Below are 26288 nucleotides of genomic sequence, written 5' to 3' on the forward strand. Positions count from 1 at the left end.
ATCTTCTTTCCATGTCCTGACATGGAGAGAACAACCAGCTCTCTGGCCTCTTCCTATAAAAGCACTAATCCCATTCATGAGGGCTCTACTTTCATGACCTAATTATCTCTGAAAGTCCCACCTCCAAATATCATTACATTCAGGATTACATGTCAACATATGAATTTGAGGGGGACATAAACATTCAGTCCATAACAGGTTCTTTCCAATTTAAAGTGTTAAATATACTGTCATTAGTGTCCTCATATACAGGTTTGAGTTTCTCCAATGTATAAACATAAAAACGGAATTTGTCATAGGTTATGTGTATTGTTAACTACGTGTAGTCAATATTGTTCTTCAAAGTAATTTCTCAATGTATATTACTACCATTAATGTGAGGAGTTTTTAGTTTACCCAAGTACTCTTCCAAAATTGATATTGTGTGACTTTTTAACTAAATTCCATTTAGATATGGAATACTTTTTTATTCACATTTCTCTGATTAATAGTTCTGAGCATCTATTCATTTAATTTGGAGTATTTATATTTTTCTCTTTTATAAACTGCCTGCACATTTGTTTGCTGTTTTTCAATTAGGTTTTCATTTTGTTAAACTGCAGTGTTACTTATTATTATGGATAGTAGTCCTTTGCATCTTCCAGTATGATTCCCTATTTTTATTTTATTTTTGGTTTCCTTATACGCTCAAAAGTTTTTATTAAATTAAACTACGTAAAAAATCTTTTCCTTTTGAGCTTGGTCTCATAGTAAGAAATCCTTTACTGCTCTGAAGCTATGGTCTACATTTTTATGACAGTTTTAGAATTTGTAACAATTTTTAAATTCATTTTTTGAGTTTATTTTTGCATGTATTATCACTTGGAGGTGTAATTTTTTACATAGAAGTGCAAATATCGCAACACCATTTTTGAGTAGTCTGTCATTCTTGAATGATAAAGAAGCATCCTCTAATTTAAGCCAGGATTGCATAAATGCTTGAGTGTGTCTCAGCTCTCTGAGAGTTTTATTATTTTGATCTACATATCTGTTCCCAAGCCATTGCCTAATTATTATGATTCTATATTATTGATAGAACAAATACCCCTGCTTATTTTTATTATCAGACATGTCTTGGTTATACTTTGCCCTTCAGCCTTCCATATAAGTTTTAGAATTCATTTGTTAAATTCCACAAATTACTCAATTAGAATTTTTATTGCAATCACATTGAATTTATAAAATAATTTAGGAAAATCAAGATTTTAAAGATACTTAGTCTTCCCACTTGAGAAGATAACCTAACTCTGTATCCAAGTCTTATTTTATGTTTTTGATAAAGTTTTATTTTATTTTTATAAAGTTATTGTACAACTTTTGTTAGAAATTTTACCAGTTACTTTTTGGTTTTGCTACTGATTTGAACTATGCCTTTATTTCTCTTATATATTTGAATTTATTATTGCTAGTATATTAGAAGTATTTGATATTTTAAAACTTAACCTGGCATCCCTCTTGAACTGCTGCTAACACTTATCTGCCTAATCTCTTGAAATTTTTATGTAAATAACTATATCATTTGTAAATAGTAAAATTTCTATTTCCTTTTCCAATTTTTTTTTTTAATTTTGTTGCATCAGCTGCAGAATTAGCAATTTTGAATGTTGAGTATATTGACTTTATTGTTTTCTTCGTATCAGTAATAGGAATGCTGTAAAATCCACCATTCTACAAATATTTGTGTACCCAGTATGTGCTAAGCATTGTTACAACAGTGAACAAAACATACAAAAGTGTCTACCTTCATCAAATTTATTGGCTACTTGGTTAGACAAACAAACAGGTAAAACTTGTAGTATGACTAATGATGATATATTATATGGAAACAAATTAAATAGGAAATGGCAACAGGTCTTACTGGGGATGAGATGAGGGAGTTCATTTTCAAATAAGATGGTCATGAAGTTTTCAAGGAGAATGTAACATTTCAGTAAATACTTGAAGGAGTGAAGCCCTAAGTGTGGAAGAAGTGCAAAGCTCTTGACACATAATTGTACCAGGCAGAGCTGAGGAGCAGCAAGGAGGCCATTGTGATTGAAATAGAGAGCAAGTTGCAGAGAAATGGAGATACATTCCAGGAAGTAACACAAAAGAAGATTGTAAGAACTTTACTCTGAAAGATGGTGGCCAGGCGCGGTGGCTCACGTCTGTAATCTCAGCACTTTGGGAGGCCAAAGTGGGCAGATCACGAGGTCAAGAGATCAAGACCATCCTGGCCAACATGGTGAAACCCCGTCTCTACTAAAAATGTAAAAATTAGCTGGGCGTGATGGCATGTGCCTGTAATCTCAGCTACTTGGGAGGCTGAGGCAGGAGAATTGCTTGAACCTGGGAGGCAGAGGTTGCAGTGAGCCAAGATCATGCCACTGCACTCCAGCCTGGTGCCTGGTGACAGAGAAAGACTGTGTCTCAAAAAAAAAAAAAAGATGGTAAGCCACTGGAAGATTTGGATTGGATTTGAATGGAAGAGTCTTTGCTGAAATTATCTAACTTACATTTGAAAGGCTCATGCTGGCTGCTGTCTTGAGAAGAGAATAAAATGGAATTGGAATAGAAGGAGATAGGAAATGGTAAAAACAGAAGATAGGTAAGGGATATCAGTTAAGAAGTCTCACATTTGCTGATCTGCTAATGTGACATCTGGATGAAATAGAGGAGTCAAGCATGACTTCAGGATTTTTTTTTTAGTGTGAATAATGAGAAGGATGAGGCTTTCCATTCACTAAAATTGGGGAAACTGTGGAAAGAACATGTTTTTGGGAAAAGAGAATGAGGGCAGATTAGAGCAAGTTAAGTTTGAGGAAGCCAAGTAAAGATGTTGAGTAGCTAGTTGGATATATGCATCCTGAATACAGGAAAATTATGTGCATCGGATATGTAAATTTGAGAATTTTGTACAGAAAACTGGTAGATCCAATGAAGTCTCAATAAGTTGATCAAAGAAGTGATAGAGAGCCAGGCGTGGTGGCTGACGCCTGTAATCCTAGCACTTTGGGAGGCTGAAGCAGGTGGATCACCATGTCAAGAGATTGAGACCATCCTGACCCACATGGTGAAACCCCATCTCTACAAAAAAAAGAAAAATAAATAAATGAATAAAAGAAAAAAAGTTTAAAAAAGAAATGATAGAGAAGAAAGACAGAATGCTGTGGCCATTCAAAATTTGGATGCGAGAAAGATGAAAAGGAAACAAAAAAGCAGACTGCAAAGAAGTGATGAGAAAGCAGACTGGTGAGTGTGGTGCCCAGGAGGCAAGAGAAGAAAGTATTTCAAAGAGGGTTGAGTTATCACCATGTCTGCCTTAGTCAATCTGGACTACTATAGACAAAGTGTCACAGTTGGGTAGCTTAAAAACAATGTAAGTTTGTTTCTCACAGTTTTGGTGCCTGGAAAGTCCAAGATCAAGGCAGTAACTTATTTGGTGTCTGGTGAGGGCCTGCTTCCTGGTTGTAGAAGGTTGTCTTTCTATATCCTCACATGGTGGGGAAAGCAATCCAGTTCTCTGGCCTCTTTTTCTAAAGACACTAATCCCTTTCATGAGGGCTCAGCTCTCATGAGCTAATTACCTCCCAAAGGCCTCAGCTTTTATGACCATCACAATGGGGATCTGGAGTTCAACAAAAAGATTTTGGAGGGGCAAATTTGTTCCATTGCACTGTAACATGTTGGCCCAGAAGGAGATGGCAAAATAACTCTTGGACTTAATAATACGGGTACATTGTGATGTCTGCAAAATCTATTTTAGTAGAGGGTTAGGGCAGCCCACCCATTTTCCTAATTGATGTAGTCTTAAATTTCATTCTGGAATGTATCTAAACAGAGAAACATGGGCTTTTGTTAGCCAGGTCATGTGTTCAGCATCCTATTTTACTAATTTCAGTTAATGTTTCTTACATTCTACTCCTTTCCTCTAATTTTATTTTCTTCTGATTGAATAGATTCCAGCAAATATTTGAGTAATCAACTCAGTGAGTTTATTAGAAATAATCTTCACACTTGAATTTTCATTTAGCTGCATATAAAACTGTAGGATGATTATTATCCCTCAGCACTTAGAACACATTACTCCATTGTCCATCTTCTTCAGCATCTAACATATTGCTCATGGAAAGTCTACGGTCAATCAAATTAAAGTATTACTTCTGTGTGGGTAATTCAGCTTTTGTCTTTATCTTCTAGGTGCTTTTTAACAATTTTGTGTATAAGTGTAGATTTATTTTGATTTTTATTCATCCTACTCAGCATGTGGTACACTCCTTTATGAGAGGCTTTGTTCTGTTATGTTGTCTTCCAGTTCTAGGGACTTTTTGGCCAATTTTCTTTAAAATATTATGACTTTCCTGGGCCGGGTGCTGTGGCTCACGCCCATAATCCCAGCATTTTGGGAGGCTGAAGTGGGTGGATCACCTGAGGTCGGGAGTTTGAGACCAGCCTGACCAGCATGGAGAAACCCTGTCTCTACTGAAAATACAAAAAAAAATTAGGCAGGCATGGTGGCGCATGTCTAATCCCAGCTACTGGGGAGGCTGAGGCAGGAGAATTGCTAGAACCTGGGAGGCAGAGGTTGCAGTGAGCCAAGATCATGCCATTATGATAGAGTGAAACTCTGTCTTTAAAAAAATTAAAATTATGAATTTCCTGACAATCTGTTATTTCTCCCCTTATGAAGAAAAGCTTGTTGGGTGTACATTAGAGCCTTTCAGTGTTACTGGTCTGCTTATCTCAATGCTCTTTTCATGTTTTAGCTTTTTATCGCTCTTTGCTGAATTCTGAGTATATTCCTTGGCACCATCTTTGGGATTCTTTTGGAAAGAGATGAGTATGTGTAAATCTTTTAATAGCTATGTGTGTTTGTTTTTACATTTCATTATGTCTTTTCTTATTTCATATCTGTCAATTTTTGTTTTATAATTTATTTGATTTTATTGTTTATTTTTAATTGACAATAATTATACATATTCCTGGGGTACATAATGATGTTCCAGGAAATAAAATGTATAGTGATAAGGTGAGGGTAATGAGCATATTCATCATCTCAAACATTTATCATTTCTCTGTGTTGGGAGTTTTCAATATCCTCCTTCCAATGTTTGAAACTAGATATTATTGTTAAGTTTAGCCATCCTATAGTGATGTAGAACACTAGAACTTATTCCTCCTATCTAACTGCCATTTTATATCCCTTAAAAAATGTCTCCATATCTCTCTCTTACTCCTACCTTTCCCAGCCTCTAGTATGCTGTGTCCTTCTTTTTACTTCTATGAAATCACTGTTTTTTAAACTTCTACATGTGAGTGAGAATGTATGGTGTTTAACCTTCTGCTCCTGGCTTATTTTACTTAATATAATGTCTTCCCGTTACATCCATGTTGCTGTGAATGTCAGGATTTCATTCTTTTTAATGGCTAAATAGTATTCCATGATGTGTATATGCCGCATTTTCTTTATTCAATAATCTGTTTTTGGACACCTTGGTTGATTTCATATCGTGGCTATTGTGAATAGTGCTGCAATAAACATGGAGGTGCAAGTATTCAAAGGGCATCCAAATGGGAAAACAGGAAGTCAGATATGTTTTATAATTTCTTGTTCTACCATTTAAATTGTATTCTTTCCTTTATCACATTGTTTATCTTAAATATATGTTTGTTAAACTAATTTTAGGTGATTCTGTTATTAGCATTTGATCAGGAATATATTCATCTCCTAATTGTTGAGTTGGTTATCTGTTTTCTGGTGTTAATACGGATTTTTGCTTTCAGGTAACACATTGAATGAGAGATGTATTTCTTACTGTCACTCATTCTTCATAATGTAATGCATTTCAGTTGTTTCCACTAATCCTTCAAGACTTTTAGTCTTGAAGCAGCTCTTTTATCAGTATCTCGGGATTCCCTCCCATCTGGCAGTGGTTTTGGAAAATTCCCTGACCCAGTCACTGCACAAATAAGCTGGTTGACTGAAGTCTAATCTGGATGGCTTTCTCTGCATCCTGCCCTTTCTTTAGCTAGGCATTGCTGAATAGTAGAGATTATTTTTTTCAATACCTTTTAATGAATGGCACAACCACAGCCCCTGATTTTATGCAGGCAACCTGGAACCGGTCTCCCACTCCTCCTAGGGGAGCATCTGACACCTCACTGGAGTGTCGGACTTTTGCCTCTTTCTGTTTCAGTACCTGAATTGCAGAATGACTGTGGCTTTAGACTCCATTTACCTACCACTGTGGTTTTCTGTTCTGTTTCTGGTCAAAATATATGTTTATCTAGTTTTTAAGAACATAGTATTTTTTAAGTGTTTATCTTTGTATTCAGAACTGAAAATAACATTTTAAAAGAATGAACTCCTAATGCCAAAATAACCTGAAGCACTTTATAGTTTTATTAAGTACTGCTCTCAGCCATACATTTGACAATATATGTATATGATTTACATACATTGAATATTTATGAAAAACATCATTCAGTAGATTGCATTCCTTTTCTAAGAGTTCATGCTAAATGTGATATTATTCTAACACAAAACTTTTTATTTTTTATTCCTCAATACAGTCTGAGATCAGGATTGGTCATATAAATAGGTGGCAACTCATTTGGCCTTATTTGTAAGATCACAGATAGAACTTTCTGTATCCCAATATTTATTTTATCTGCCATGATATATAAATTCCACCAGAGTAATTCCCCTGAATTTGATGACTTTTTATTTTCCCCCAAGTCTTCATAAAATAAAAATAAATTTGGGGGATGGAGGAAGAGAAGCTGGTGTCTCTGCAACACTGACACCTAACAGAAAATAAGGTCCTTTGGTAATGTTATTAAGATCAGGCCCCTGGAGGATGAGTCAAAAGTGACAAAAAGGATATTGAGTGTTTCAAAGGAAGTGAGAGGGCGCCAAGAATAAACTTGATCTTCCTCTTAATCTTATTTAGTTAGAAACCATGCAACAATCATTTATAGAGCTCAATTTACCTTACTGTAAACATTAGTGGAAAAACGAGTTACATACACCCTCTAACATCACTGAATGGTTTTCATACAAAAGGCAGATTTAATCATGCTTGAGTAAAGAAGGAAGTTAAAAATAAATTTTCAAACCTTATCATATTTACTTTACCAACAATCTTGATTATGTGGCAACTTTATTGCTATAATTATATGCAGCAGATCATGGTAGACGTTCCTCCCCAAAGTTTTTAGTATATTCTTCTGAAAAGTTTTCCTGAGAATTTTCAGTTTGACTTCTCAAGCTTCCTTGTTTTACCTTTTCTTAAATTATCTCCTTCCTTCCTTAGTGAAATGAGCCTTACTTCAGCATAGGCAACTTATTCTTACTGCTTTCTTCATAACCAATGTTTTTTTTCTCTCTTTCAGCCAACTGGGTCCTGAAGTAGCTGAAATGCGAAAAAGGCAGCAGTCCCAAAATGAAGGAACACCTGCTGTGTCTCAAGCGCCTGGAAACCAGAGGCCCAACAACACCTGTTGCTTTTGTTGGTGCTGTTGTTGCAGCTGCTCCTGGTATGTCATGTTACCTGTAGGATGCCACACCCAGGCTTGGCAGGCACTAGCGTGAACATGCATGCCAAATCTCAGAACTGTAGAAACTTCTCAACATGTCTTTTTTTGTTCTTTCTTTTCAAGTAGGACTTACTGAAGACTATCATTGGTTTAATGCAAACACTTCACAAACAAAAATATATATTTCCCCAAAATCTACATTTCAATTGATCATGGGTAAAAAAATGAATAAGTGTTTTAGATCATGTTTTTCTCCATCCATGCTTCTTAAAGATGTGGGTAAAAATAAGATTTTAGTTATATATGTATTTATCAATAAGCAATATTCTCCAATGTTACAGATAGTCAAAAACATTAATAAAAAAATTAGTAATATTGCATGTAGTATTGAATGTGGGTTTTTTTTTTAATTATCTGCTGTTACTTGATAGAATGTTGAGCATTCAGCTGCATGACCAGATAACTGTAAGTCAGGGTGGCAACCTCTGCCCAGAATTCTTGCCAATAAAGACAGAGAAAAGAGTCACAGACTCACAACCACCTATCGAAAAGGTCAGTGGCTGTTCTTGGAATGAAGGCCAACTCCGTCCATTTTGAAAAATCCTGAAATTAAAGCCAGAGAACATACTTCCATTGGAGTGTTATCACTGGCAGGCTCTGGGACATCATGCAAACTCATTATAATCTCTTTGTTCTTTGATTTCCTCATTCGCAAAATGATGAAGAATTAGAGAAGCTAATCCCCAAGATGCCATCTAGTGCTAAACCTCCATGATCCAGGGAACTCAGAGAACCTGCTTGAGTTCCAGATTCACAAAGTGCCTAACATTCATGCAGATGAGATTCTTCAAGGAGATGCTAGACTTTATGGAACTTTCCTTGAACCATATATTTTGAGGTCTTTTAACATCCAGATAAGAAGTGGGTCTTCTATCCCAGCAGTGAGTGATCTTCTGGGTCACCCCAGACTAATTCAGAACCTAAAGAAAGGCCCATATGTTTGAGCCATCTCTCTGTGTTTTATGTCTACATTTCCCCAACATATATTGAGGTTTCTTTTTTTATACAGTGGCAAAATGTTATATCATTGTGGCCAAAATAGAAGGTAAAAAGAGCTGTGCTAGAGTGGTACCCTTGGTGATGGAGAAGCTCCAGCCACTCTAGAAAACTCCAGTTCTAGAAAACCATCAGATATTGCAGTAATCTGGAAAGCTTAAGTACTTTTTATAAATATCAGTATTTCTTCCCAGATGATGATTCTTTGTTAGAGAAAGTCATACTGTATTAGTCTGTTTTCATACTGCTATAAAGAAGTACTTGAGACTGGGTAATTTATAAAGAAAAAGAGTTTTAATGGGCTCACAGTTCCACAGAGCTGGGGAGGCCTCACAATCATGTCAGAAGGCAAAGGAGGAGCAAAGCCACATCTTACATGGTGGAAGGCAAGAGTGTGTGTGGAGGGGAACTGCCCTTTATAAAACCATCAGATCTCATGAGATTTATTCACTGTCATGAGAGCAGCATGGGAAAAAAAAATCCCCATGATTCAGTTACCCCCCACCATGTCCCTCCCAAGACACGTGGGGATTATGAGAGCTACAATTCAAGATGAGATTTTGGGTGGGTACACAGCTAAACCATATCACATACATAATTTGTTTTTTTTTTTTACTCTTAAGCCTTAATAATTTAAGATGGAGGAAGCAGAGTTTGAGATGAAGTAGATATTTCAATCATAGTTGTGTAATCTTTTTCTGTATCATGCCTTAAGAGATTATCTAGCTCAGATCTTAATCCATGAAGTACCATGGTGGTACTTCATGTGGTGGAACTATAGTGGTCTGAAGTCAGATTGCCCGGGTTCAAATCTTGTCCTCACCCATCTTTATCTGTGTGACCTTCAGCAAGTTAGGTAAATGCTGGTAATAAAGATCCCTGCCTCATAAGATTGTTGTAAAATTAAATGAGATAAAATATATAACAAGCCAAGAACAGTGTCTGACATATAGTAAGCGTTTAATAAGAGTTAGCTCTCTGGGCTATGGGATACTTCATATTGGAAAAATAAGATCACTTTAAAGAGGAACTGACTTTAAATAATGTTTAAAAAACGATGTTTGTAGCTATAACACAAAAATTATCTTGGAAAAGAAAGTTATTTTATTTTAAATTCTGTATAAAACATCACCAATATGTTGTTACACAGCAATGAGGAATATACTTCTTGTGCTCATTTGCACTATACAAGGTTCCTGTAATCAGTAAAGGGTTTTCTTTAGCTGCCAAAACTTATTGCTGAACTGCTTTTGGATTAAAACACCAGAACAGATAGAATACTGATACTATATGTATTAGCTGCCATACAGGTATCTGCCATACAGATAAAAGTTTTGCTTTTATCAATTTTTAAAGGATATATTAAATAACAAAACATTTAACATTGGCACATAAGCATGAGACTGTTGCAGTACACAGACAATGGATGGAGAACAAAACAGCTTTTGGAAGCTGCATCCACTCTCTACACCTCGAGAGTGGATCCCCAAACATTGGGTACATTGGGTACACTGGGTGCATTGGCTGCATTGGCTGCATGCTCTGTTAGCTCTAGACTAGCACACTCTTGTCAGGAACTGCATTTGTTAGCAATGACCATTGGATGCCTGAGTCTAGGCCATAAGATGTACAGTCTATAAATTTACAAGTCCTTCTATATACAATAAATGGTAGATAATTTATAATTACTATAAACCACTTTATTTTTATTTATTTACTTATTTATTTATTTATATCTGAGACAAAATCTGCTCTGTCACCCAGGCTTGATTGCAGTGGCAGTCACAGCTCACTTCAAGCTCTAACTCCTGGGATCAAGTGATCCTCTCTCCTCAGCCTACCCAGTAGTTGGGACTACAGGTGCATGCCACCCCACCTGGCTAATTTTTTTTTTTTTTTTTTTTTTTAGTGGAGTCAGCATCTTGGTATGTTGTTCAGGCTGGTCTTGAACTCCTGGACTCAAGCAATCCTCATGCCTCAGCCTCTCAAAGTGCTGGGATTACAGGCATGAGCCACTGTGCCTGGCCACTTAATTCTTTTAAAAGGATAAAAGTTAAAGTTCCTTAAATATTAATTTTAATTATGATTACATTGCCTTATTGCAAATGAAAATGTCCTTCACCCATATGTTTTTAAAATATCATTATTTTTGTACTTCAAGTTTAGAAAAAAAAATTGTAAAGGCTTTTTGGAGTGAAAATAAAAAGAAATAAATGTCCTTCAGATTTTCCAGGCTAGGTCAAAGGAGCAGAACAAAAAGAAACACTAAAACTGTAATTTAAGGACTAAAAAAAAAAGTTAGAAATCAAAATATGAAGTAACCGTCATTCGTGAATGGGAGCAGTTGTCATGTGGCTGAATTTACTTCCTTTTAAGGAAATAGAGTGGTAGGAAAATAAATTTCTCTATCTAGTAATAAATATAAATATCTCATCCTAGCTTCATGTTATGGGTTTTATAAATCATGTAATATTTCTCTCAAATTTGCACTTCTAATTCATATTTCGTTGTCAGCTCTTCTCTCATTTTTAAATTGATTCCTGTCTTTATAACGTTACCACCACATTTTTGCTGAATGTTTCCACAGTTTCTTTCAAAATTCTAAACTGTTTAGAAGACTTCATAGTGACTCAAGCTGATCCATTCTCTAGCTCTGTCATAGAGGGACTTTCTCCCCAACATCAGCCTCTCTCCTTATCTCCCTTTTCTCCTCATCGCCCTTGCAGTAAAAGAAGAGAACACAGGAGGATGAGGTTTAGAACCATTAATAGCCTTAAATACACAAGCAATGGATGCCCAAATCCAGAGCATAAAATGGGCAATCTATAAACATGCAAGACCTTCTGTTCATGGTGAAACAGCTTTTGGAAGCTGCATCAACTCTCTACACCTCTAGAGTGTATGGGGGAAAAAAATCTCATGATTAAATTACCTCCTACCACCTCCCTCCCATGACACATGGGGATTAAGCTAGGGTGAAGAGACCATTTTGTCAAGACTATTTGTCTACAGGTTCAAGGTTGACACTGTCAAGTGGAATATCTTGCTTCTTCAGATAGTAACTTTCTTCCCTTTTCCTTTTTTTTTTTTTGAGACGGAGTTTCATTCTTGTTACCCAGGCTGGGGTGCAATGGCGCGATCTCGGTTCACTGCAACCTCCGCCTCCTGGGTTCAAGCAATTCTTCTGCTTGAGCCTCCCGAGTAGCTGGGACTACAGGAGAGCGCCACCATGCCCAGCTAATTTTTGTATTTTTAGTAGAAATGGGGTTTCACCTTGTTGATCAGGATGGTCTCGATCTCTTGACCTCGTGATCCACCCGCCTCGGCCTCCCAAAGTGCTAGGATTACAGGCGTGAGCCACCGTGCCCGGCCCTTCCCTTTTCTTTACAAGAAAGAAATCTTCGAAAGATACTGAAGGCTCCTCTCAAACTGCCTTCAGTCAGGACAGCATGAAGCAGTGAGGTTGTTCAGATACTCACATGTGAGATAACACATATAAAAGTGCAGTGCAGACTAGAAACTGCTCTGTGCTTAAAAAAAGGAGGAGCATCAAAATGGCCATAGGAAAGGTAGAGCTTTCAAATTTTATTTTGAGTTTAAAGCTCATTTTCAAATTGTCCTATGAACTCTTTTGTAACATCATTCAGAGGCTACATTAAAATAACCCAGGTTACTTTTTCACATAGAATTTTCAGGTACTAATTAATCCCTCTTTTAATACTGGATGCTTCTGTGGGTGTCCCATCAAGCAAAACAGGGTTCTTTGTGTGTTTCACCTTAAAAAATTAGAACTCCCCAGCCAGGCGCAGTGGCTCATGCCTGTAATCCCAGGACTTTGAGGAGGTCGAGGCGGGTAGATCACAAGGTCAGGAGTTCAAGACCATCCTGGCCAATTTCACTCTGTCTCTACTAAAAATACAAAAAATTAGTTGTGTGTGGTGGTGCACACCTGTAGTCCCAGCTACTTGGGAGGCTGAGGCAGGAGAATCGCTTGAACCTGGGAGGCGGAGGTTTCAGTGAATTCAGATCTCACCACTGCACTCCAGCCTGGGAGACAGAACAAAACTCCATCTTAAAAAAAAAAAAAATAGAACTCCAGAAACCTCAGCTACCATCTCAAAATATTTACGTTGCCCTCTGCTTGGCACATCATGGTGGTGAGATGACGGGCTGTGGAGAGGAGAGGAATAAAGTAATACTGGCCACAGCCCTGGCTCCAGCTTGCAGTTTCCAAGAGAATAGTTCTGTCTTTAGCTACTTTATAAATTAGACTTAGTTATAAGCTTTTATTTGAAAAAAAAAAAAAAATGGAAAATGTTGTGTCTATGTTTATAGGTCAGGAAACTGATGGCTTGCCCAACGTCAGTAGACACATTAGGGATCACGGTGGAAATGAGATTCAAGCCTCTGAATGCTTAGTCCATTGTTGGTCCACTTTAATGTGACTCTTCCAAACTTTTCATTTCCAGGTTTGATATGAGCCATTTCCAAATACAACTTTCCCATTTGAATTCACAATCTCATGCATTCCTGGGTACTGCCCACGAGATTTGGCCCACTGCACTGGACTCTTCTCAGGAGAGATTGGTCACAGACTGAATTTAGTAAATTAACTAGCCTTTTGCAAGCTATAATTGTCTCCCTTTTGGATACATTAATTCTCAGACTTTCCAGACCATGGGATGGATCTCACTAAGTAAATGTTAAGTGCTTCATAAATATGCTTTGGGCTGCCTCTCCCTCCATTTCTAACAAGTACCATGGCCTCTATAATTCAAAACAGTGCAAAAATAATGTCCCATTTTATCCTCTGATGCTGTCACACTTTAGCTTTCTGCCAAAGGAAATACTAAGATGCATGCTTTAAAAGTCAAAGGATATTTTTTGAAAGGAAAAACAAAAATCCATGCCTGCACCATGGTGAAGAAACCACTCCCTGGAAATAAAACTACTCACACATGCAAGGTGAATCATTTCATCTGAGGCACCAGGGAATAAATGGTTTCCTCTGTGCCTGTCAGCCTCGGAGAGCTGATTCATCTCACATGGCAGAATATTTTGTTCTGCAGAATAACTCACACTGCACAGGATTTCCAGAGTATTTGTAGACAGACGATCATACATATCACTTACAAAGAAGTGATACAGAAGTCTACAGTTTGGAAACTCCATCTTGCCACAGCATGGGTAAATTTCCTCAATGTTTTTTATCAATTATATCAACTTTACACAATCAGAAGACAACTATCAAAATGAACCCAAGTTTCTCAGGCCATATACACAAAACCAGAGTGGATATTAGGACTGTGGACTAATGGGAGTTAACAGTAGAAGAAGCCTTACTCTGGCGAAGAAGTCCAGAGTCCCAAGAGAACAGGAGGAAGAAACTGTAGATAAGGAGGTGGCAGGCTGGGCGCGGTGGCTCACACCTGTAATCCCAGCACTTTGGGAGGCCAGGGTGGGTGGATCACCTGAGGTCAGGAGTTTGGGACCAGCCTGACCAACATGGAGAAACCCCATCTTTACTAAAAATACAAAACTAGCTAGGCGTGGTGGCGCATGCCTGTAATCCCAGCTACTTGGGAGGCTGAGGCAGGAGAAGCACATGAACCCAGAAGGCAGAGATTGTGGTGAGCCAAGATCATGCGATTGCACTCCAGCCTGGGCAACAAGAGCAAAACTCCAACTGAAAAAATAAATAAATCAGAGGTGGCAGTGCATTTGGCGACAGGGCTTTCTGCACGGTAAGGTCTGCTGACCCCAGACACACCAGTCAGTTTCAAGGTTCAGATATGGACAAAAAAACCTCAAATTTAGCCAAAGCTGGCTCACTCTATGTGGCAATTTGGTGAGGACCATCTCTGTCTGGATGGGCCAGGATGTACCAGAGCTTCAGGGATGACCTTGGGCTGGTGCTGTTCATACCCATGGCCATGGCTCCCTCTGCCCTAGACAAGGCTGAACACATGAAAGGTCAGAGTTTGACTCACTAACCCACTGAACTATTTTTTACACAAGTGATTCTCCTGTCTGCACCATATTGTTGTTTTTTAGGTTAATACCTTCAGTAAAATCATATTACATAGATCTTGTATTTGAATTCACAAAACTCCATATTGGTCATTGCTGCCAGGCATTTTTGTAAACAGGTAACTGAAGTTTCATGCATTGAGATAGCAAAAAATACATTTTGGGTTACATTATTTGGCTAGTGTTAGTAGGTGTTTAACAAACATTTGTTAAATGGGTGATGGATTTAGATTTGCCAATTGAGTCTACTTTATGAAATATAAAAACTTGTGTCACAGAAATTCCTTTCAAAAATTAGAGGCACATTCTTCCAGGCCACCAGATTATTTTATGCACCATTTTTCTTCATGTTCCCGTGTGTGTGTGTGTGTGTTTTAGAGGTAGCAGTACTAATTAGTAGTACGGAGGGGCATGAATTTGTGGAGGGAGCACTAAATCTGTTTAGTATTTCTGGGATATAAAGTCAAGAAGGACAAAATAGGAAACTAGGGAGATAAGCAATGACAAATAATCAAATGTCTTTTACACCTTATTAAGTTTACACCTTTTAAGGAAGCAATTGAAGAGTTTTAAGTAAGGAGGGGACAAAGTCCATTTTATGTTTTAAGTATTCTCCTGAGGGAATGGAAAATGTTTGGAAGGAAAATACAAAAGTAAGGAGGATGCTAAGAGACTTTTATAATAGCCTTCGTGAGAGATGGTGGGGCCCAACATAAAGAGATAATAAAAGGGATGAAGAGAAGTTCATATTCACTAACAAATGAGGATATACTGCCAAGAATTAGTGATATGTGAGAAAGAGAAGGATGACTCCATATTGCTTGAGTGAGTGGCTGGGTTGCTGGTGATCCCATCAAATGAGAGGATAATGCAATAGGAAGTCATTTAGGCCAAGGATGAGAAGACAAGCTCATCTTGCTCTGATTGAGGTACCTAGAAGTTAGTTGTAGAAATGAATCTGAAGCGTGCAAGGCAAGCCTGGATGAAATATGACAATTTGGGACTCATTAGTTGCAAGAGATGAGAATGCTGAGCCCTGGCAAGTATTCCAGGGTGACAAGCAGGGAGCTACAAACAGAAAGGACACACTACATTTAAAGAACAACGGAGGAGTGGGAGAGTTGCAAACACAGAATGTGGAGAAGAGGCGAGGTGAGAAATAACATGCAAAATACAGCAAAGGGGCCGGGCACAGTGGCCCACAACTGTTATCTAGTGCTTTGGGAAGCCAAGGCAGGAGGACAGCTTGAACCCAGGAGTTTGAGACCAGCCTAGGCAATATAGTGAGACCCCCATCTCTACAAAAAATTTAAAAAACTAGCTGAGTGTGGTAGTACACACCTGTAGTGCCAACTACTGGGGAGACTGAGGTAGGAGGATGACTCGAGCCCAAGAGTTAAGGCTGCAGTGAGCCATGATCGCACCACTGCCCTCCAGCCTGAATGAGACCCTGTCTCAGAAAAATCAGACGTAGCAAGGGACTGTTATAGAAGCCAAGAGAGTTTAGAGTTTCACAAAAGGAAGTCTGAATTTGCAAATACACCAAAGAAGTTCAATGTGGTAAGAATCATAAAACATCTTGTGATTTGACCAAACGGGGGGCTTCTCAGTGAACTTTGAAAGAACCAAACTCCTGTGTAAGACATACAACAAGGAAGAACTTGGAGCAAGAACAGCTACTGACAGAGAAAATGAGTGAGCCTCTCTTTAAAGGCTCTAAGACACCATGCTCCTTCTGGGTGAAGGTTTGGTTTGAGGGAAGTTGGAGTTTCCTTCCTGACTCATTCAAAGCAAATTATTCATTTTCCAAAGGCAATCTGAAGTTCAACGGTTCCAAATCCAGGTCAACTTTATTAGCTATCTGGACAATATTTAAGAACTTCCTCCAGCAAATTCCAATCAATAATGCAAAAATGAGGTTGACTTCTTGGCTACCCTTTCCCGTAAAATTTCATAGTTGTGTTACATCTGATTAAAATACGTATTAACCCTATTTTTGCTTCCCTCATTAAAATTCTTCATTATTTCTTTTGGGCTTACCCTGCTGTCTTTCCTGGTCTAGGTGTGGTAGACCTATTACAATCTGCCTGCTATTTTAGGACATCATTCAAGAATCACTTGTTCTCTTTTTGTCAGATAACACAATCAAATTCACTTTCTGTGAAAATGAAATTGATTTTATAATAATTCTGCTGGACTGTTATAAATACTGTAATTTCCAATGCTATAAAATCCATATCTATTTCAGATATTATGTTATGTATTAATATACATCTTTTTGCATGGGAGCATCTGTTCCTAAGTGAAACACAAACTTCTGTCAAAGCAATATACTTTCTTTTTTTTTTTTTTTTTTGAGACAAAGTCTTGCTCTGTCAACCAGGCTGGAGCGCAGTGGCACGATCTTGGCCTGCTGGAACTTCTGCCTCCCATGCTCAAGTGATTCTCTTATCTCAGCCTCCCAAGAAGCTGGGACTACAGGCACGTGCCACCATGCCTGGCTAATTTTTGTTTTGTTGTGTTTTTTTGTATTTTTAGTGGAGACAGGGTTTCACCATGTTGGTCAGGCTAGTCTCAAACTCCTGACCTCAAGTGATCTGCCCGCCTCGGCCCCTCCCAATGCTGGGATTACAGGTGTGAGCCACCATGCCCAGCTAAGCAATATAGATTATTTAAAAGTACAGAGCCATTTAGTCGCCAATTCCACATGGAAGAGTAACTTCATGTGTTTCGTTCTAGAGGTAGTCTTGCCCAATATTTGACAATTACACACAAATTCTAATGGAATGTCTTCCTCATGGAAAGCTGACTTTCAAGAGGCTATATGGGATAAGGACAGAACAACGGCACTGGAATTAGACAGACCTGAGTACATTCCAGTTTTATCACATGTAACTATGAAACCTTTGGCAATTTACTTACCCCCTCTGAGCCTCAGTTTCTTCCTCAGTAAAATGTGATTACTAATGTACATAAATCCCTGCATAATCCTTTATTGATAGGTATTATATCTGTCCCTTTACAAGTCTCAGGCCCAGAGGAATTTACCAGACTGTGTAGGATCTGGCTATTGCAGGCTTGGCAGTGTTCTGTTTGCATGTTGTCCGTTAAAGTAGTAGATGCTGTTTCTGCAGTCTGTATCACTTCACCCTTTCTCCCCAACTCTCACATTAATCAGCACAGGTATAAGTCAGAGCAGCCCTGGAGCATGCACTGCACAGCCGCAGGACTCCCAGAATGTTGTAACTTTCATATAGCAGGGTTTAGTTTCTCTACACATCAAGATTGTTGCCTTCCATCGTGTCAGTTCCCAAGGAAGCCCCACACATTCATCCCGTTCAAATTCACACACACACATACACACACACACACACACACACACACACGCTGAAAAATGCAAGGGAAAGGATGAATGGGTAGATGAATGACCAACCCTGCCAGCTATATTCAGATATATTTCTGAATATTTGCTGCTAGGGTTTTAACTTTTTCATTCTCCTATTTTTATGATAGGGACTCAGGCTTCTAAAGTCAGAAGCTTGAGCTCCAGCTGAACTAATGCACTTGACACAGATGATTTCATGCCATTTTAATAACAGTAACACTGTTATTTCTCCTAACTAAATAGAAGTCCATTTGGCCTTTTCACATCTAAGATACTTGCTTTCTCACCAAGGCATCAACTAACTTAATTATGAATTATAGGGAAAATTACAGTGTGTTGAAGGAATAGCTTAAAATAGGATTATAATCAGTGTGAGAACCCAGGTATAGAAGATTCTGATAATTGGCATGTTTTTTTTTTGAGACAGTCTCACTCTGTAGCCCAAGCTGGAGTGCAGTGGTGCCATCTCGGCTCACTGCAACCTACACCTGCGGGGCTCAAGCGATTCTCATGCCTCAGCCTCCCGAGTAGCTGGGGCTACAGGCACGTGCTACCATGCCTGGCTAATTTTTTGTATTTTGGTAGAGGTGGGGTTTCGCCATGTTGCCTAAGGTGGTCTCAAACTCCTGAGCTCAGGCCATCTGCCTGCCTTAGCCTCCCAAAGTGGTGGGATTACAGGTGTGAGCCACCATGCCTGGCCTGGCGTGTATTATATAAAGTATATCTTTGTATTCAGACTTATTCTCTTAACTTTAAGGAAAAATAAAGAAACCCTATTTATGCCAAATAAGAAGCATTGCTTATCTAACTGAACATAAACGTACAGAGCAGATTTTTATTTTCACCATGTAATTACTTGTTAAATGAAGTTGGCATTCCAAATCAAATCAATGTGTCCATGAACTGAAAATGCAGGGCTTGGGGTTTCAAATGAAAATTTGATATAGATAAAACGAAGCAATTTTTGATACCCGTCTTTTTGAATGGATGCATATATAGAAAGAAATTGCAACTGAGAGAGGGAGAGAATCAGAGAATTAAGAAATTTGTCTTCCCTTTTCCATGGGTCAAAAGAAGAAAGGAATGTTTCCATGCCACCCAAACTGGAATTGAAATAGTGTAGAGAATCCATTCTCAGGATGGCTCTCTTAAAATACTTTAAATCAAAAACATTTCCTACCTATTAATAGTTAAACCCTTTTCTAATTTATTTGTTCTAAGAATGGATGACCTAAGTTCCATATTATCCCAGCATGAGACAGTAGAATGCAAAATGATTTCTTATCAGAAAGGATAAGGACAATGTGAATAAAATTATGCCTGGCTGTTTTTAAGACTAAATTATTCCTAAATCAAATGATTTTGGGCCAGGGTCTATTCAGAATATTTTGTAAATACCAAAAAGGAAAAATGGTTGCAGTTATGCAAACCTCCCAAGATTAAGCCTCTTTTGAGTTTATTACACTCACAGAAAAACTGAACGACACCTTTTAGATTCCTTAGAAAGGTATAATTTTCAAAACTCCTTAAGTGAATGAATAGTTTTTTTTTTTCCCCACAAATAAGGATATTTACCCACAGAAACTTTTTTTGTTTTTCCTTTTTTCTGAGTTGGTTAAAATGTTGTATTTATAAAGGTAACACAGCCATCTAGTGGACGGATATTTAATAGCTGATTATTTTACTTGAGTTTAAGTTTATGAAACAAAAGCTTAAGCCAAATTAAATACTTGTTTTATGACACATGGTACATGATTACAAAATGTGGAGTGAATCTTTAGAGGGGGAACCTAAGGCATTTTTAGGCAAGTGTTTTATAACATTTTTAGACACAAAGTTCTAGCCACTGTTCCCATCCCCACGCACCCTACTCAAAACCATACTTACTATAAAAATGTAGAAATGAAAGAGGTGATGTTCAAGTCATAGGTTTAACATTGAGTTTCTGTGTGTCTGAAATTTTGTATGTTATGTGGCTACCAGCCCATCTTCTGGTGTCTTTTTGGTTTGGGGTTTTGGTTTTTTGAGGGGTGGATAGTCTTTTGTAAGCAATACATCAATTCCATTCTCCTTTCCCTGTTGCCCTCTCCCCAAGTTATCTTTGCTAATGGAAGAAAGTGGTACTACCCAGGATGGCCCTCCTCAGCCATAGCAACATGCCTGTCTGCAGTCATTAGTGGTATTACTTCTGTCCTTCCTGTTTCACACTTTGCTGTCAAAACCTTCTATAACAGCTCATTTTTGTTCATCTCAAATTCCAGAGAATTGAGAAGTTACTCTTCCACAGATTCTACTGCAAACTCAGGCCTCTGGGCAGCAGCTCCTTTGAGTGATAGCTGTGGGATGATGCCTTAGAGACGGCATTCAGACTCAATGCAATGGTTTGTACTAGGAAGTTTATTTTTCCAAACCTTAAAGAAAAATCATTTGTGTAAACAATTGCAATACCACAATTAACTCTTTTATGTAAAGAGAAATGGCATTGCAGAGTGAAAATGAGCCTGAGACTGGAATTCAGAAGATGTGAATTCCAATCCTAGTTCTAATAAATTCGAGTTGTGGGTATTGTGTAAGTCAGCCCCGATGACTGTTTCCTGATAAATCAAACAAGAATGACTAATCACAACTCCCCTGCTTACCTTCAAGGACTGTTGTGAGGAGGAAGTGACAAGGTAATGTATGAGGAAGTGTTTTGTAATAATGGCAAAGGGAAAGTCTCTATTTACTCAGGTGGAAATAAAAAGCTCTTTGGTAAACTTAGAATTAAATTTTAATATGCAACCAACTTGCCCTTCCATTCAACTAGGCATTTGTAATAATGTGCCTTTTTGTCACCAGCTTTTTCTTTTTGTTTTACATCCTTGTGAAGTAGGTCATTGCCATTATCCCCATTATGAATGGTGAAAACAAAGCATGGAAAGCCTAAATCATCCTAAAGGATGGTTCGTGGGATGATGCCTTAGAGAGGGCATTCAGACTCAATGCACTGGTTTGTACTAGGAGGTTTATTTTTCCAAACCTTAAAGAAATTAAGGAGTGGAAAATGTGCTACCCCCTCGTTATGTGGGTAGATTGTCTGTTTGTTTACAGGGGAGTGTGGATAGTGGGGTTAGAAAAAAACATGACCTGCTGCCTCTACATTTGGAGTCCACCTCATCGTTTGCTTGGATAACACATACTTTGCTGCCTATTTTAATCTCCTGGTACTGCTCTGCAACACCTGATGTGTTCATTGTGTTCTACATTTATACCGTGTCCCTACACGATTTTATCCCCGCTCTGATTGAGATCCCCTTTGTCCAGGTCTCCATCTGGCAAACAACTGCTCATTTTCAACTCAATTTAATCATTACTTCTTCTGTGAAGCTTTTCCCAATTCTCTTAATCAAAAGCACAGGTACCATCAAGGGTGTCTAAGAAACCCCATAAGCACAACTCTATTTGAGTTCTTATCACAATGCCATGTGATGTTTATTTACCCATCTGAGCTCCTCAGTAGCAGAGCCTTTGTCTTATTCATCTTCTATGTCCAACCCAGGCAACGTTGCATGAACCAATATTTCATATGCATTTGTAAATTATTGCTAACTCCTGAAAAAAAGCTGTAGGATTTACTGTGATATCTTGAAAACGCTGAAAATGAAATATTTAAAGAATAATCTACCAATTCATTTTCAGAGCCTGAGGGATGTTGATTTCATTTTAGCACCAGGAACTTTGAGGTAGAAGCTTTTAAATGAAAAGAAAGGATTGATATCAGAATGTGAGAATATTTCAATATTGAATAGACTGCTTTCACCAGTGACAGTAGTTCTCTCTTGGAGCCTTGATGTCACACTGTATTAAATTGAGGCGTCTTATTGATTCTTCAGTTTAATTTTTCTGTAAATATATGTGGTTTCGTGACTAGCCTCTATCCCAAAGTTACCATGGCTACTGATAAGTTTTCATCTTCTTTGCAACCATTTTAACAGTTTTTCTTAAGAACCAATTGTTTTCCTTACAACAGAAGACTATCTTCCAAAATAGACCCTGCACTTATCTATGATGACAGATCAATAGGTAAACTCTATAATTGGCAGCAAGTAGTGTTTTTTCTCACCCCAACATCCACACTCCCCTATAAACAAACAATCCACCCACAGAGCGAGGGGGCACATTTTCTTAATTTCTGAAATGCACCAAGTGTTTTTCCTCCCTTTTCAAAGTCACTATTCTAGAAAAATCTCTAATGGGATTTTAAATGCTTATTTTAATATATTTAGCCTAGGATATCAGCACTTTTCTTTCATAAAGTATTTAAGCTTTGATCAAGACTCCCACAGTGAACACTGTGTATGCATTTAGTTCTCTTTGTGGCTTTTATTGCTTAAAACGTAGAAATGTTAGTTTTAAATGTTGCATACATAAAAGTCAGTGTCTATTCTTGGAGAGATATGGGCTAAAAAAATAAAGGTATCTCTGTGGGACCCCTCAAAACTGTTGATCTGGTATTTTCCTTTTAGGGCTTTCCTCAAACACATATAACATATGTAAGCTGATCTAGAACAAATATTTCCAGTAAATTATTACCTTAAAAAAACTGTACTACTTGGAGCAGGCCCAAGTAGGACAGCCATTCGTCAATATCAAGACAGGCAAACAGCTAAATATCAATGCCTTATCTATTTTCTCCATTTCTCTTTAACTTAAAATGATATTTTTAGCAGTTCATGATAACTGAAATCTTGAAATTCATTTTTTAAGACCAGTAATAAAGGGCAGTTAATAAAAAGGACAACTTGTCTGTTGCCAAAGTTCAATTTCTCTTTCTACAGGGCAAGATTGTGTCCAATATTAGATCAAGAGTTGCACAAACTGAATAGTTAAGCATTTACTGAGTGACTGTTATAAGTAGTTTTAGTCCAAATGTGTGTTCATATTTTACCATCTGTAGAAAAGAAAGATGTAAACTCAACCAATATTTCATAATGATTGCTCTAATATGGTAGCATTTGGGATGTTTGTAAATATCACAGAAACAGATAGAAGAGCCAGAATTCATGTTCAGAAATTCGTCAATCGTGGGCTCCAGATTTGTCACTCTACAGCAAAGGCACAACGGAGAACAAATTTCTCAAAGATGTTTAATGAAATGAAGTATACCTGCATCTTATGTACTGCCTTCTGTGGGACACTGTGTGGAAATGTAATAAAAATAAACTCAATGAGTTTATTATTTAAGCACGGAATGAGAGCTCTTTTGCTAGTCATGCTATAGTGCCTTAATATGTGTTTGCACACACACATATAAGCTTGATGAAGCTTGGCAGAATGAGTAGCAATTTCCTATTTTAAAAAGAGTTGAATAGAATTTACTTAAAAATTGTACATTTTATATGCACAGGAAGTCTTACAGAATATTGTCAGTAGTGTACCCCCCCATCTACTTTTCCCATCATTACTGGAAATACATTGAATTCTAGAAAAGAACTCTTTCTTACTTCTTAGTAAATCTCCTCTAAAACACTTATCTGACCTATTTGTTTAGTGACACGGAGGACCGAGGTTTCCTCGGCTATCTCAAGCCACAGACACATTCACAGCACTCACATGCAAATACCTAAAAAATTATGTGCTCTTTCTGAATTCCTCCCTACAAGTACACTACACTGAAGGCTTTGCTATCTCTAACCATGGGACTGCTGCCTCCTGCAGGGGCCTAGTCAATGAGCAGCGGGTCAGAGGGACCATCCACTCTAATTTCTGTTCCCCAGAATCCTTTGGGCTACACTACCTTTCCCTCCATGGTTCTACACCAATAAACTTGCCCCTGTCCCTAGAAATGGGTAGAGGCAAATTCAATGTATTTCACTATGAAGGCCTATGTTTTCTATGGAGTGTCCTTTTCCTGACTAGAGAATCCTTGTCAATTGCTATTGGGTTCTCTTTTTTCCAGTGACTCTGCTCTCTCAGGTCAGTTTTCCTATCTAGCCTCACTTTCTGTTGTAGATTGGCCCACTTGTCAGGCTCCTCCTCCTGAAATTATTCCCTTTGCTCTATCCTCATGCTTGGACTGGAGAATGAAAAAATGAATTAGGGAGATTGTCTTGGTTTCTCTTATCAGACTTTCCAGATTGAGAATAACTGTTTGTTGGGCGCCTCTTCCTGAACACTTTCTTTCCACACCAACCATGTTTAGTGACCCTTCTCTGCATTCACACAGTAAGTGGTCTGTGACCTCAGTGCCTGTCAGCAGCCCTGGTTCATAGTAGGCACTCAGAAATACAGGGTTGTTGAGCAGAGTAGGCTTCCAATTCCAACTATACCACCTATGTAGTGTTCAGTTTTGGGCCAACCTCCCAGATGGGTCTGCACCTCACTTTGCTTATCTGTAAAATGGGGATAATAATCTTAATGGTAAAAGAATGATGCCTGTCACATAACAGCATTAGAAAAATCGTCGTTTCCATTGCCTCTTATTTTGAGTAAATAAGTGAAAGCAGGAACAAATAAGAGATGTTATCTGAACCTCTTGTGCTCTGCCAAGCTCTTGTGAAGCTCCTTGGCTTCTCGACAGAGGGATCTGTTAGCTAATTCGGGAGCTCAAATTTTCTCAACCCACTGAGTTACCATGCCTACCCTGCTTGTTAGTATCTCCCATAGCCTTCCCTGTTATGTCTAGTCTATACCTAGAATTTTGGGTGTTCCACTGTAAAGCACTGCTCAGCTACCGTTTATCTGAATCGGACAATTTTTATAATTATTCTTGTTCTGAGCTACTAAAACCTTCAGCATTATCCTCTGTCCTCTATGATGCTGTAGAATTCCCAAACCTATGCTGCATAGACACAGACCCCTCCCACCCAATGTTCACGTGCTCCAAACGCTCAGTTACTGGTCTGTCCCTTTCAAGACATCAGCGATTGATTTACTAGGGTGAAAGGGCAAAAACAAAGTCAAGTATAAATCCAGCTTGATTTTAGCAATTGAAGGAATGATATTATTGGTAACAATAACTTGGTCTGCAGGGAAGGATGATGTAAATTTAGCAAAATCTGTATTAGATTCTGACACATTTTATCTTAGCTCTTGGTGGGGGAAAAATAATGGAAAACAGACTATGAATAGAATTAACCAAAAATCAAAATGACTTTTTGTTTAAAGAGTAAGGTAATTGTTTATATGTATTTCAAATATTAAAGCATTAATCATGTATCTCAGAAATACTAAATAATTCAGATTATGTAAGGAAGAAGTCAGAATATTTAACAGTATCTACTTTTGAGAGTCTGATTTACTTCATAATTTTATTTAAAAATTATTCTCCTCCCTTTAGTTGACAGGGGCTTACCGATCATTTAAAAATGGCATTGCTCTTTTTATGCTTTAAATATTCTCACATAGTTGAATATAAGATCTCCTGTGAAATGTTTCTCCAGAAACAGTTATTCTTTTCTTCAACTGATGAATTTTCCTTGACAAAATTAAATGTTCTGCTACATTACAGCCTCACTGTTAGGAATGAAGAAAGAGGGGAAAGTGCGGGAAGACCCACACACACTACAAAAATGGAAAGTATCCAGGTCCTAGAGGAATGGTGAGTGTGAGAACCACATAGCTATTGTTTCTTGTATTTATATGCCATTTACATCTACTGCATGCCTAAGTATTACCTCTTCCTTCATGGTACTCTTTAAAATGATTTTGGGAAGTGAATGCAAATTTCATCTAGAAGATCTTATTTTGTCATTGCAGTTGCTTTTCAGCAATTTTTCTATTAGCAATGTGAAGTTATTGGCTAAAACATGGTCTAAATTTACTTTTCTCTTTAAAAAAATAAAATTATCATATCCTGTACAAAAAAAATTGCCCTAATTCATTACTTCTTATTTCTGAGAATTTAAAATATGGAACGTCCAAGTCAGTGAGGAAGGGCACCCAGCCGACCCCTGGTTCCATTTCTACCAGAGCGGACTCTCCCAGGTGTTTTCTCCCAAATGAGAGGTACCTATGGACTAAAATCAAAATACAAATAGACCAGTCATATAATTATAAGTGCTTTCTTTTTCAGCTTTTTATGAGAAGGTTTTAATAATGATGTTTCATGGTAATTGTTAAGCTTTTTAAAATTAAAAAAAATTAATTGAATGAGGAAGTGCATACCTTATGCAATAGTAACAATCTATTTGAAATATCTGGTCAAAAAGGTAAAATATATATATATATATATGTACTTCTTTGGCCAAATGTCTTTTAGGTTGGAAAATTATTAAATAGA

The 26288-nt window shown here is 37.8% G+C and overlaps 1 protein-coding gene across 1 annotated transcript in view; it reads left to right on the plus strand.

The window, feature by feature from the left end:
* RGS17 (regulator of G protein signaling 17) overlaps positions 1 to 26288 on the plus strand; it is a 129070-nt gene that overhangs the window by 81111 nt on the left and 21671 nt on the right. The window contains exons 2-3 of the mRNA XM_021670025.2: positions 7414 to 7557; positions 25518 to 25607. Coding sequence (XP_021525700.1) covers positions 7439 to 7557; positions 25518 to 25607 — 209 coding nt within the window. The 5' untranslated portion in view covers positions 7414 to 7438. The remainder of the gene's footprint in view (positions 1 to 7413; positions 7558 to 25517; positions 25608 to 26288) is intronic.

This window comes from Aotus nancymaae, unplaced genomic scaffold (assembly GCF_030222135.1).
Source record: "Aotus nancymaae isolate 86718 unplaced genomic scaffold, 86718_ANA_hifiasm-v0.15.2.pri h1tg000040l, whole genome shotgun sequence".
NCBI classification, from domain to species: Eukaryota; Metazoa; Chordata; class Mammalia; order Primates; family Aotidae; genus Aotus; species Aotus nancymaae.